The sequence below is a fragment of the Solea solea genome, chromosome 3, assembly GCF_958295425.1.
Source record: "Solea solea chromosome 3, fSolSol10.1, whole genome shotgun sequence".
Taxonomy (NCBI): domain Eukaryota; kingdom Metazoa; phylum Chordata; class Actinopteri; order Pleuronectiformes; family Soleidae; genus Solea; species Solea solea.
This window is the reverse complement of record NC_081136.1, coordinates 29,568,417-29,581,257: the sequence shown is the minus strand read 5'-3', so window position 1 is coordinate 29,581,257 and position 12,841 is coordinate 29,568,417. Positions and strand designations below refer to the sequence as shown.

Sequence of the window (12,841 nt, the reverse complement as noted above, 5' to 3'; positions counted from 1 at the left end):
ATATAATAAGCAGCGTACAACATGGTTTATGATGTGCTTCCCTTTATATGCAGCGCTCGGGGAGTAGTTTCAAAAATGACACACCTCTATCACGACAATTATTAATCTCCCAGGAGCTAAATATCACGGAAAAAATAACAAAACACTATTTCCAAAAACTACAGCTGCACAATGAATGACCCTGCAATTATTTATAATATCAGCAATTTTTTTTCCATGAAAATGTCAGCTAAGATGTAAAGAATGATCAGTCGTAGCAATTTTGACTCGCCTTAATGTACTAAATAAACATCCACATGTAAGTTAAGTCCAGTTTGTCTGATAAAAATACCCATGACACCTACTTGTTACAGCTTCTCGGTATTTATTCCACCACCCTTGTCATTAAATTACAGACCAAATATTAAAATACAACACAATATTCACAGAGGTCCTACGGAAATAACCCACTCGTGTTAGCATGGTAGTGCAACTTAATGCAAACTCAGGGGTCAGTTAGAACACATGATTTTACCCTTTGCTAAATAGGAATATATATACACACATATTAAGCAAGACAAATGTTACCTAAATTATATAATTTATTACAATGTTCAAAAGGAAAAAAGGCCACAAATTGATATTGACATAGGGGGGGGGGGGGGAACAAAACAAATATACACATGTACAACACCGCTGTTTCTTGGTGGATACATTAAAGTTGTACTCCAACCAAAATCTGACACCCACCTCCTGCAGATTTTAAATGTATTTACAATAGAAAAAAAATAAATGTTTTGTTCATTACGGAGCAATGTCGAATGGAATCAACTCTACAAGTCTACAGGAAGTGTGTGTTTGGACAGATTTCAGGGGAGGAACATGGATGAGCGAAGTATTAAAAAGAAGCAGAGGAACCTGACAAATGGTTAACTAGACTCAAACGATAATAATTTAAAACTCTCCTACATCCACCCTCTTGTCCCTGAACTTGCTTCTGGCCTTGGTCCGAGCCTTGAATGCAGCCGAGTTATGGAGATGCTGGAGGCAAAAAAAAAAGACAGAGGGACAACTTAAAACAAAACAGAAAAAAGGCTAAATTAACTTAAAAGATTTACTAGCGAACTGTGTCTTAAACATACCCTTTCAAAGCGAGATATTTTCATGGCCTTCATTGTCGCGGAATCAACCAGAATAGGTGGTCCCAGTTCAAACACGTCTCTGATGAACTCATTCGCCTGATGAAGAATGAAGAAAAAAAACAACTCTTAATAGGAAGCATGAAGCATTACAAGCATGAAGCACACTTAACCCTCGAATGACAATCTTGACTTTCAAGTTGGATATTCCACACTGACTCTTTCAGAACCAGCAGCAATGTGTTTTACTTTTAATCTAACCTCGAGTCTCTTTGCCACATTGTTGTTAGCATATTTTCTGAGGCTGCAATACTAATAATAATTGAGGTTATTCTGGAGAATATGCTGAACAGCATTTCTCTCGTTTGCAATTATAATGAAGAGACTGAAGAACTGAAGCTTCCTGGATGAGAGGTGAAACACCTACAGCCAACTACAGGAGAAGACTATGACCTGGGTGACTGAGAACCTTCACAGACACAATACTACAAGTATCAAAAACTTCTAAAATGTCCTTGTCAGGTACATTTAGAACAGATGTGATTAATTTGCAATGAATTGCAAGTTAACCATGGACAATCACACACATATGGTACATTTGCCACAAAAAGAAAGAATACCTGTAGGTGGTAGTTCATCCCAGATCCCACAAACTCCCTGAAGGCATCATACGTCCTCTTTCTGACCCAGCTGTCAATGGTCATGCGCTCCGTCCCAAAACGAATGGTCTCAGACTGAAAGTCTCCCTCCTGGACAAAATTTAAACAAATACAAGATCCAAGATGAGTGATGAAGACAGAAAAAGGCTTAAATTATTTAAACCCGGTAAAGACAAGTTGGCAAACCAAGCCTTAGTCGAATGAGACTGGACACTCACCTCAACACCCTTGAGCACGTCCCTGAACACAGACCGCTGCTTCCTCTTGTCAGTCTTGGCTCTGTGCTTGTTACAGTCCGTGGCCAGTGCGTTCAGTTTAGTGCAAAGTTCCTCCCACTGGTCAAACTCAAATTCCTGAAGACATCAAAGACAGAGAGAAAATAAGAAATCGCCATGACCAATCACTTCAACGGACAAATTAAGTTTTTTAAAGAAAAAGACAGAAATGACAGTCTCACAACCACAATTCACTCCAAATTTGAGTCAAAGTGACTGCACTGCAGGGAAGATAACAACTTACAGAGTCCATGTCTCTGGCCAGCTCAAAGAGCAGAGCGATTGTCTCCCCAGCAGCAATTCTCATGTTAACATCGTCACTCTCCAGCAACCGTGGCAGTTTGGGCAGGTATCTGCACAACAAAACACACACATTTTAATTTCTTTTTACCGCAGATTAATAATTTTCTCCGAGATGCAGGAAAATAAAAACAACATAACAGCAGCTGAGAAAAGTAATGGTTGGTCAGGGGGTCTTACTTGCGCAGGATGTCTTTGATCTGGTTGGCAGTGCAGATTGTGAGCAATAGTGCCCAAGACAGCAGAGCGTTGGTGTGCAGCTGACTTGTCTGGGGATTGATGGAAGGACAGGTACCATCCACTTTTGCACAGGACCGGGTGAACAGGTTCTCAAAGCACTCCATTGTGGCATGTACGTCCTAAAGTAAACAAGCAACACAGTTTTCTCCAATGAAAAAAAAAAAAAAAAAAAAAAGGTTGTAAAAGAGTCTACTGTAGCTTTTCCTCAAGCTGTCAAACCACACATTAAAACTAAAGAACTTACCATAATGTCATCTTCTGTAATCAAAGTACAGAGGCCCAAACTAGTTGCCACCTATTACAGAAAAAGAGAAACCTCTTTCAGGCAGATATTCTCTGAAACATTCATGTCAACCACCTCACACCAGCGGGTACATGCGTTTTCCTAAATGTGTGTTTTCCACATGATATCTGCACAAATGATCGCAATATGAACAAAGTACTCACAGCCTGCCTGGCTTGTATGTTGGCTGACCCATCTGCCAAGATGTTTTTGAAGATAGGTTTCAGGGTTTTCAGCACCTCCTCGCTCTCAATGCCAGAGCCCAGCTGGATACACAGCAGGCACGCTAAAGAAGCTGCTGCCCGCTGTTCCTCGCCTTTGCCTAAGATTAAAAGGGGTGTGAATATCAAAAAAGGTAGATTAGAAGATAAAAAGATGAGATGTCACAACAGAGGCGTCATTAACAAAAATTAAATCAGACCCATTCAAAATAAAATATTAAATGACGTATGCAACTGCTTCCGAGCGCTTTGCTGATGTTTTGTTTGTGCAAGGCAGCAATACAAAACAACTCAAATAATAAGAATCATTTAAGCTACCCTTCTTGAGGCAGCGCTCGATGCTGTCTGTGATGGTCATCCTTCTCTCCGAGATGAACTCGTACAGGATCCGAGTGGCCATTGCCGTCTTTAGCCCATCCAGTGCCCCCTGTCTGGTTTTAGCACTGCGGAAAAGTACAAAAAATAAATGATTGAAGCAATAATACAATGTATAAAAAATCCCTTATCCATAGAAGGGATTATTTTGCAGTATAGTATACACTGTACTGCAAAATAATAGTGCAAACGCACAGAGTATGATATCTGTAATCTGAAAAAATATTTCTGCAAACAATAAAATGACTTGCATTCCATTATCTCATGTAAAGTGATACTCATACAGACTTGCTGCAGCCTACGTGGCAAGATCAGATAACAGGTTTACTCTGTAAAAATAAAATCCCAAGGGAAATGTTCTCACCTCTTATCCACTGTGCTGTCAATAAACCCCTTCAACTTGTACTGGAAATCCTCCTGGGCTGTGTCCTCACTGGACTCACCACCTGGAGACACAAAAATGGCTTCAACTGTTGTGCTTGGGAATAAAGAGACACGTTAAACTACACCTAAACAAAACGCATAAACTCTGCTCCAGATGTGCCTGCCATTATCCCAGTGTTTTATCCCCAAAAGAAGTTTGAATTTGCTGCCAACTTCATTTTATTTTTTTAAACTATGGGGCTACATTTTAGTCTGGACAGGAAGAAACAAAGAACTTTAACATTTGCTTCCTGATTGGTTCTTATCAACTATGACTCCAACTATCAGCAGTGAGCAAAATGGTTGGTTAACAACGTTAGTAATATTATCTGTAACTGAGCTTCCTGGAGTTGAAGCCCAACACATCTAAATGGTAACTACTTGTCTGGATGCAAACATTTTCTACCTGCAAATGCAGTTCTGAAAGACAAACATATGGATGTAGACTTAAATAACACACAACAGTTGAAATGCACTTTTCACAGTGGGGTCGTCCCACTCTTAAGAAACCACACACTTGGTAGAGAAACGCATTAGCCTGGTAACGAAACTCAAACAAAGACCATAGTATACACATTATAGTGTCCAGGGTACACAGTAACCTACCTTCTTCTGCTGCTGCTAAACTGGCGGTGTCACTGAAGCTGCTGCAATGACTGAGAGTCTCAATTGAGGCGTCCTCATCACTGAAAGGCAGAACATTTCCATGTTGGCCCTCTGGAAAAAAGCAGAGGAAAAAAATATATAATTTAGCCAAATGTGTTAGTTCACTGCAGCAGGTCTGTGCAAGTCCATTATGCAACCGCTCATATGTACTGAGTCAAATACTGCTGTTATCTAATCAGTTTTATATCCGTTGCACGCATTTTTCCACTGTACTTCCCATTATCTCATGTGAAAATGCAATGTGACCACGTTGTCGGGGTCAGGGGCATGCCATACTTTGTTTGCTCTGTAAAACACATTTTGCCTCTTATGTGAGGACTGCGAGGAGAGACGGGTCAACGTGACACTGAAACTGACGGGTCATGACAGAAAGATTGTGATATATCCAGTTTTGGTGCTATCCACTAAAGTAAGAGTACAAATACCATGTGTTGTGGAGTGATAGGGGAGGTGTCCACAAAAGAGGGTACAAGTGACTTTCAATCCTGGATGGTGTTCAATAGTAAAAATGTGAACTTTGCAACAAATTATATGTGGTTGCCAGATCTTCCTGAGTACAAGATCAGTGTCAAAATTCACAGCTAAAATGTGTAAAAGCCTGCACACTCTTTGTGCAGTGTAAACATACTCCGCAAGCCTCTCTGCAATGACCTGAATTCCCCCTTTTGGAGGACATGCCTGTAATCCCATCACTGTGTGAACTGGCCTTGCACTAATTCACACAAGCAAGAGTGGATGTAGCTGAAAACTACAAGCCATGATCAATACTGTCACAAACAAGTTATCTAAATTACCATTACTCCTGTGCGGTAGGTCAGTTGAGTACATTTGGCAGTGTGTGCTAGCATACAGGGCATTAAGATGTTCAATTATAACGGTCTTAGTTTGTTTTTAGCTGTAGACCACTCACTGCCTGGGTCCTAGTTCGCAGGAAACCCAGCTTAAAGACATTAATACTGTTTACACTGTATAAAAATTAGAATCGTGTGGTGGTACCTGCTTTGACTTCCATATTGTATTTTTTTGAAATGTAAAATTCATAACAAAAAAGCTCTAAATGGCCATTGTGCTGCTGGTGTGTGTTTGTGTTGACGTGGAACCCCCCTCCCTCTACAGCTGATTTCTGAGAACCGGGCGCCGCCTCTTTCCCACCCTTCACCTTCTTTAGCCCAAACACGTACGTGTTTTAACTCACAAAATAACAGATGTTCAAAAAATGTGCCTCACATACTAGTTCATCCGTATTCGCCACAATAAATGCTAGTAGCCACGTTTACGTTGGGCTAAAGTTTAACTGAGGTCAACGAGCAGATAACACGAGCCCACGTTACACACTACGACATACCATAATGTAAACAAGCAAACATAAAACACGCTGGTCTACCACGTACAATCCGACTGTTAGTTTATTTACAATCAGCTGTACTAATAACCAATTCCATATCTTGCTAGCAGGGGTTGGCATTAAGCTAGCTGACGTAAGCTTGGAAAAAAGCGCGAGTTATTCAAGAACTGAGTAAATGTATTGAGCGGTTAATGTTCATTAAACGAGTACGTCACCAAATATAAACAAAAACAGCAACGTTGAATGATGGCGCGTTTTGTTATTAACAAAGACGCTTTGTGTGTCCGTAGCTTGTCAGCTTTGTTTTGAAGTAGGCCAGCATCCAACAGTTGTAGTCCTTATTGTAAACACACTCCACTACAGTCAGTGGAGAGACCAGACCGGAAGAACTACAACTACCGTCAGCGTGGCACAGGGAAACAATCAAGTAAGGCCAAAGAAATGCGGCCACACTCACTCCGGCTGCTCTTTTTCTTGGTCCTTGGCATTTTCGTGCAGTGAAATGAAAAATGAGCAAAAATCAGCCAATACACGACCAACTTTTATGGTAGTGTCTCGTAAAATGGAAATACTCCCGCGGCACCGTGGATAAAAAGGAATTGAAAGCGATCTTGGAGAAAAACTGTTGACCGAGACGACACATTTTCCCTCATACACTTAGGGCTGCGTGAGCAGACAGGCGCAGAGTCTATTTATACCGGCCACATGTCACGAGGAGGTTTCCCGGCATCCCTGTCCAATCAGATTAAAGGAACAGACGTCACATGTGTCTGCGCATGATGCGGTGCACGTAGACGTGGAGAATGTACGTCTGGGGGTGAGTGCTTTTCCAAACCTCATGTTTTAAGGTGAAACCCTTAAACTGTTGTTGTTGTTTTTTGTTTTTTAAAAACAACACTAATAATAATCTTGTCTCATTTTTCTAAATTTAAAGCATTTCTTAAACATACATTACTATCTATCCCTCACTAATTGGGACTGAAATGCATTCATACATACACAATGGTATGTTCTTTAAACAATGACTGCAGTTGAATCAATCTATCATTACAGAACATTCCTCTTGTGAAGGTATATAATGTTTATAACAATAAGAACCCATGTACCCAAGTTCCTCTGTGATTTACTGAACAATCCAGAATTCATTTATAATTTGACTTGTAAGTTATGTTTTAGTGTGCTGTCAAGTGTAGTTTTAGCAAGTTTTATCATACTTTATTGAGCTGATATTTAACCTTTGACAATTGTTATTGTGTGTAATGTAGTTTAGCTTGTAGTTGTTATGTACAGTATATGCATTTACATTTTAAAGTGTGATGTAATTTTAGCATGTAGTTGTAGAACAAATCAAATTAGGGCAGACACAATAATCATAATTCAATGCCTTGCACATAGGCACATCAGCCCTTGACCTGTCCCGAGATTTTAACCTACAACCCCATGATTTGTGCCTTTCCTTTTGGCCATGGTCTGCCCTTTATCATATTTATTGTGTCCCCTTTAAACACTGTACATTTACCACACCCCTTAACTACCCTGCAACACTGTTTATCACATTTGTATTGTTTATCATACTTCTCTTTATCGCTATATATAACTATAGCAACTGTATGCTCTTTTAATCCTTGTTATCTTGACTTATGTCTGTTGTAATGATGAAATAACTTGATTTTATACTTTTGCTTATTGATTTGATGATAATTTTTTGTATTTACTGTTGGACAACAACAATAATGTCCTTGAATTCTGAATCCTAATGTAGTGAAGGTGCAGTATTGGCTGAATGTTGGACTTTTGTCTTGGTCAGTGTCCACTTCTGTAGTCATCTTGTCCTTATTTTTTGACACTGTACTCCATACAAACTGCATTTAATTACAACAAGGCAGTTACACAAATGAGGTATATTAAGCTAAATAACAATTTGCGGTGTTCAAGTAATGGAGACAATGTTCAGTGTAATGCAGTATAACTTTAAAAGACTTAATTGCTCTTGCTCTATTATCATTATGCCCGAAAACAGTCATGTTTCCCTCCCGTCTGTTCACCATAGAAGAGAACACATCGTTTAATTGTTCTCTATTTAAAGATTTTCTTTTTTTGCTGGGTTTGCAACCCATAAAATTTTTTTTTCTTAATTATGCAAGAGTGTAAAACTAAACAAATCCATTTTATTCCATTGAGAAGAAACCAATCTAAAGTTTTTCTCCAAACCCAGCATGTTCTCGCTCCCGTTGCTTTTTCCTTTTTCTTTTTTTCTCATAGAGTGAAGAAGTATGGATTTCTCCATAGTGAGAGAAGATCAATTCCAGCTCGTTTCATGCAGCTTAGTGGCGAAACAGCAGAATTAATGCTAAATTATTGCACCAATAACGCATCAATTTGCCGCTCTCATCAACAAAGTTACGGAGGTTAAAGGAAAGTTGTCTCGTTTGGTCTTAAAGTTTAACCATAGATCATACGCAAATAATGGTAAAAGACCTATTTGTTAGAATAGAAGGCGATGGGAAATTGCTTTATGATGTCAGTTAACAGTTTTACTTCTAGTTTTAGATCTTTTTTGAAAGCACATGATGTCAATACTTTAAATTATGTCCTCTTTAAGGGGAAATAGTTTGATTGACAGCTGGTATTGTCCAGTAGATGCCTAGTTGCAACTTGCAGGTGAAGTCTATGAACTTTTGTTTGCAAAACTTAGACATGACACTGGCCAAATCATAGATCTCAAGGCTTCTGGATGAGAGTTTAGATTCTAATGGAGGATAGATTAACATTCTTATCACATCTTCAAATAGAAATTATTCTGTTTTGTTGAAGGCAGATTTACTTTAATATGTATTTACTTTATTCATATTTAACAGTTTTATGTGCTAAATGAATCCTAAAGGTGCAAGAGTAGTTGCAGTGTTGATGATAATAGTCATTGCCTTCTGTGTCAGTAATGCAGCCAGGACGGGAAATGGTGCATTTCCTGAACTATGTGGAACATTGTGTGTCAGTCGCACATAAACTTCCATTGACAGTGAAAGGAAAAGCTTGTTGCTAATATCTGTTCTCCAGCAGTCACAGTTTATTTATTGCATTATACTGAAGTAAAGATACAGCATAGGTTCACCCCAGCATGTATGTAAATTTAGCACCTTTCACAGATATAAGTGCTTTACAATAAAATAAATACAGTACAAAAATACAACGGATTACAGATTGAAAGCCATAGTAAAAAGTAGAATTTAGCTATTTTTTAAATGAATCCACACAATTTAAGCAACGTAAGACGAGGCAGCGTGTTCCACAGTTGGATAGCCACTTCCTTTGTTTTGTATACATAATTTATTGTAAAATGTGTTATATATATATAACACATTTATATGTATATATATATGTATGTATTTATTCTGTCACTTCTACTGATATTTACAACGTCAAAACAGCTCTCTCCATAAAATTCTGCAAAATGGAATGCTCTTTGTTTTTTCAAAGCACATGAAGCATTGGAAAGGTAGATAGAGGACATTAGCATCTGACGACTGTGAAGGACAGTTCAGTGTTTCAGGTTCGGTGTTTGCCCCTGTCTCCATTGGCCGATAGTTGGAAACACTGAAGCAATGCTTGGTTGTCTGTCTCAAGGCTGTGAAAACACAGTCCACATTCGCCGTTGCCATAAGCAACCAAGGTCAAAATGGACTCAGCCTCCACTCCCATCGAAATGTAGTGCGTGGAGCATATGCTGCTCCAGTTTCCTGGAATAATTTCCAAATGGAGGTTAAACTTTCACAACTGATCACATTGGGGGAGTGGAAATTTAAAGGACAGAGAAAAGAGCAACCTTGTTCAATGTAATTAGTGTTTCTTTGTGATTGTTTTACCATCCATGCCATGTTCTGTAATGGTGTATTTATTCTCATTTTAATGTTTTTTTTAATCTCAGTTAGAATTTACCTGGTTAGATAAAGGATATACACTTTATATATACTGTACATTTGATATTAGAATCTCCACACATGCAGGTGTAGCTGCTGTAGATAGAGTATTCTTATTTTTATTGAAGTGCATTTTATCAAATGAGCAAAAGAAGGTGGCATTACACAGACTGAGCTTCATTAAATGCCTCAGACATCTGGGTCCCTTGAAACAACAGCATCACAACTTAACCAGCTTGTGAAATTCCCATTATAGTAACCATTAGATATCACTGCTGCCTGATGTGCTCATAACCATTTTCTTTTTATATATCTGCCTTTTGGGAGTGGAGAAACAAGTCCAGATGTGGGTCGGCTGGAAAAACACATTCAGGAGCATTCCTAATTGTCCTGCCAAGACAAAAATAATACGAAGAGTCAAAGATGCAGGCCAACAAACAAATGTCCATGTATTAAAATAGCAACAAAAAAACAACAACACATTGATCAGGAACAGTATTCTGTCTCAATCGTTTTCACAATTGTGCCAGACGAGGAAAGATTAAATGTGATTCTTATTAAACAGTGAAGTGAAACAATTGTGTTCGCTGCACAAAGCAGCGAATAGAATAAAATAAACGTTTTTAAAAACGCCAAAAGAACTTCCATAGATGGACAGCTATTTTTCTTTACCCCCAAAAGGACAATGAACCTCATTTGCAGAGGCAACATGACATGTGCACTGCTCTTGTTTTGTATTATGTGGTGTGATGTGCTGACTTTTTACCCTCAAAATGGCCAAACACCACCACCACCACCACCAGACTGCACTCTTTTTAAAAAAGAGGCCATATACAATACATAACTCTCAGTGGCACAGTGCACACAAGCACTGCCCTGGTTATAGCCTCACGTGTGAATAATTCATTCAGTATGAAGCTGTGCTTGTGTTAAGTGAACAAAATAACAATGTGTGGGGTCAAAACTATAATACGTTAATTTTAAAAAGGCGTCTTTAATTTGACATTGTTGACGTTTTGTCTGTGATCTGTTTAGTTTGGACATTAAAGCAGATTAAGCAGGAAGTGGAGCTCACATTTTGGAGAAATCCTAAGTAAGAGCAGTGCAGATCCCACTAGAATCATAAAATGTTAGTCGTGTTTGTTTGATTTTATTTATTTAAATTGTACAGATACAGACTGGTGTTCATCTAAATGCATGATGAGGACACTTTCCCCACTTCACAACCATCTTTGGCACTAGGGGGAGCCATTCTGTATAAAATCCATAGATGTGTAGCTCTTCCTGCAACATAACAAGTGAAATTCCCACATATATCTTTGATGCATAATTTAAAGAGTCGGTGAACTGTGCTCACTGCTGAGCTGTAGCCTGCTTTAAATGTTCAATGGGCCAGAGGGTGCAGTGCAAATATCACAAAGCCAAAGAAGTTATAGCTAGTGTTAAAATAGCACTTTGAATAATGTATGGTGAAAGAAGTGAGAGAGAACTGATTTAAAGGAAGCACAAAAAAAGAAAGAAAACCTGCCAGTAAACCAGTGTATGAGTGTAGAAACAACAGAGCAGGCCAGTCTCACCTCACTCAGCATGCCGGACACGTCGCATCAATGGGCACAAGCCCCCTGACCAACCTAATGCCACAGGAATACAGATCATTAACCGAAACAACAGATAGAAGGGGAAACCAGAGGAATGCAGAGAGAGAGCTGAAAAAAAAAAATGTCTGAATATTAATTTCAATGCTCCTGTTTTTAAATAATTTATAAATGACATGGCCTGGAGCAATGTGGTGAGGCTGCTCAGGGTTAAGCGTGTCGGAGAGAAAGAGGATCTCAGGTTTATACTGAAGGTTGATTGAAATGCATGTCAAAAAATTTGAAGTGCCCATACTTAATATCCAGGTATTTCTGTATGGTTTTTCTTTTATTATTTTGCAGTATAAATACATTTATTTATAACATATACAACACAATTAGACAATATAACTTTGAATTTGTGAAACTCTTCCAAATATCGTCACATATTATTTTTATCAGGATGCAATATCTCGATATAACTGTGAAGTCATATCACGCACCTTCCTTTTTCTCATAAAATGTATCTATTTTTTCATTTGATTGGCCAAACTGGACACCCAGTGGCCGTTCAGGTCATTTGAGTTTAAGTTTCAGTTTGTGGTATATTGTCTCATGTATCCCATGGCAACGAAGTGGGGAAGCAAGATTTCCCAAACTACCCCTTTAATTGGTAAATGACATAATGCATCATGCATTTTTCCCTAATAGCAATAATACAATTTTCTTACGAGATGATTTCAGTGCAGAGATAATGACATAATAACTTCTCACCCCTGGCTTTTAATGTTTGTGTGACAAACATGAAAATCAATGCACGCCAGTGTCCTCAATTTCAGAAATATTCACAAAAACAAACTGCTATTTGATGGAGATACGGTGCTCAAAATTAGAGCATTCGGCTCCTAATTGCAGGCTGTTTAGCGATTGGCTGAATCCCACATTCCTTCCTCTCATTTTCTTGTTTTGAGAGGGTTTAAATACTTATCCTGACAGTTTATTTTGACAGTGAGACTGCGCTTCTGTCAGTGTAATTACCTCTCCATCCCTGCACTCATTTGTCTTACTGGCTCATATTTTTGCAACTTCCGTCTCAGCCCATTAACCTTTTTAATGCAGCTCCTGGGAGACGATGGTAGGGAGGGAGAGAGAGAGAGGCCTTTGTTCTGAAGTTCTGGTGTGCCGCGCCCTAACCAGAATCCCTAGCATGGATTCTTTCTCTTTTTTTATTTTTATTATCGATCAAAGACAATATTAAAGAATAGAGTGTGGGAAGGTCAGGCCAAAAACACCTGTATGGTGCAACTCTGCTCTGCCGGTTATCTCAGCTTCAAACCCAGTCACACTCACAGCGGAGAGTACAGCCTCTCTTTGAATAACTACACGCAAATTATTCAAAGTAGTCAGTGAATCAAAGTCACATGGATATATTACGATGTTTTTAA

At 38.8% G+C, this 12,841-nt stretch overlaps 1 protein-coding gene across 1 annotated transcript; it reads right to left on the bottom strand.

Annotated features, from left to right (window-relative positions):
• Positions 1–344: 344 nt before the first annotated feature.
• ifrd1 (interferon-related developmental regulator 1) lies at positions 345–6,580 on the bottom strand. The gene is made up of 12 exons (XM_058623936.1): positions 6,363–6,580; positions 4,501–4,611; positions 3,836–3,917; positions 3,415–3,539; positions 3,040–3,197; positions 2,837–2,887; positions 2,533–2,711; positions 2,297–2,405; positions 1,996–2,130; positions 1,739–1,867; positions 1,122–1,217; positions 345–1,020 (listed from the first exon to the last, which is right to left on the bottom strand). Exons 1-12 carry the CDS (start codon positions 6,391–6,393, stop codon positions 934–936), a joined length of 1,293 nt encoding a protein of 430 aa, XP_058479919.1. The 5' UTR covers positions 6,394–6,580; the 3' UTR covers positions 345–933.
• Between the last annotated feature and the right edge of the window lie 6,261 nt (positions 6,581–12,841).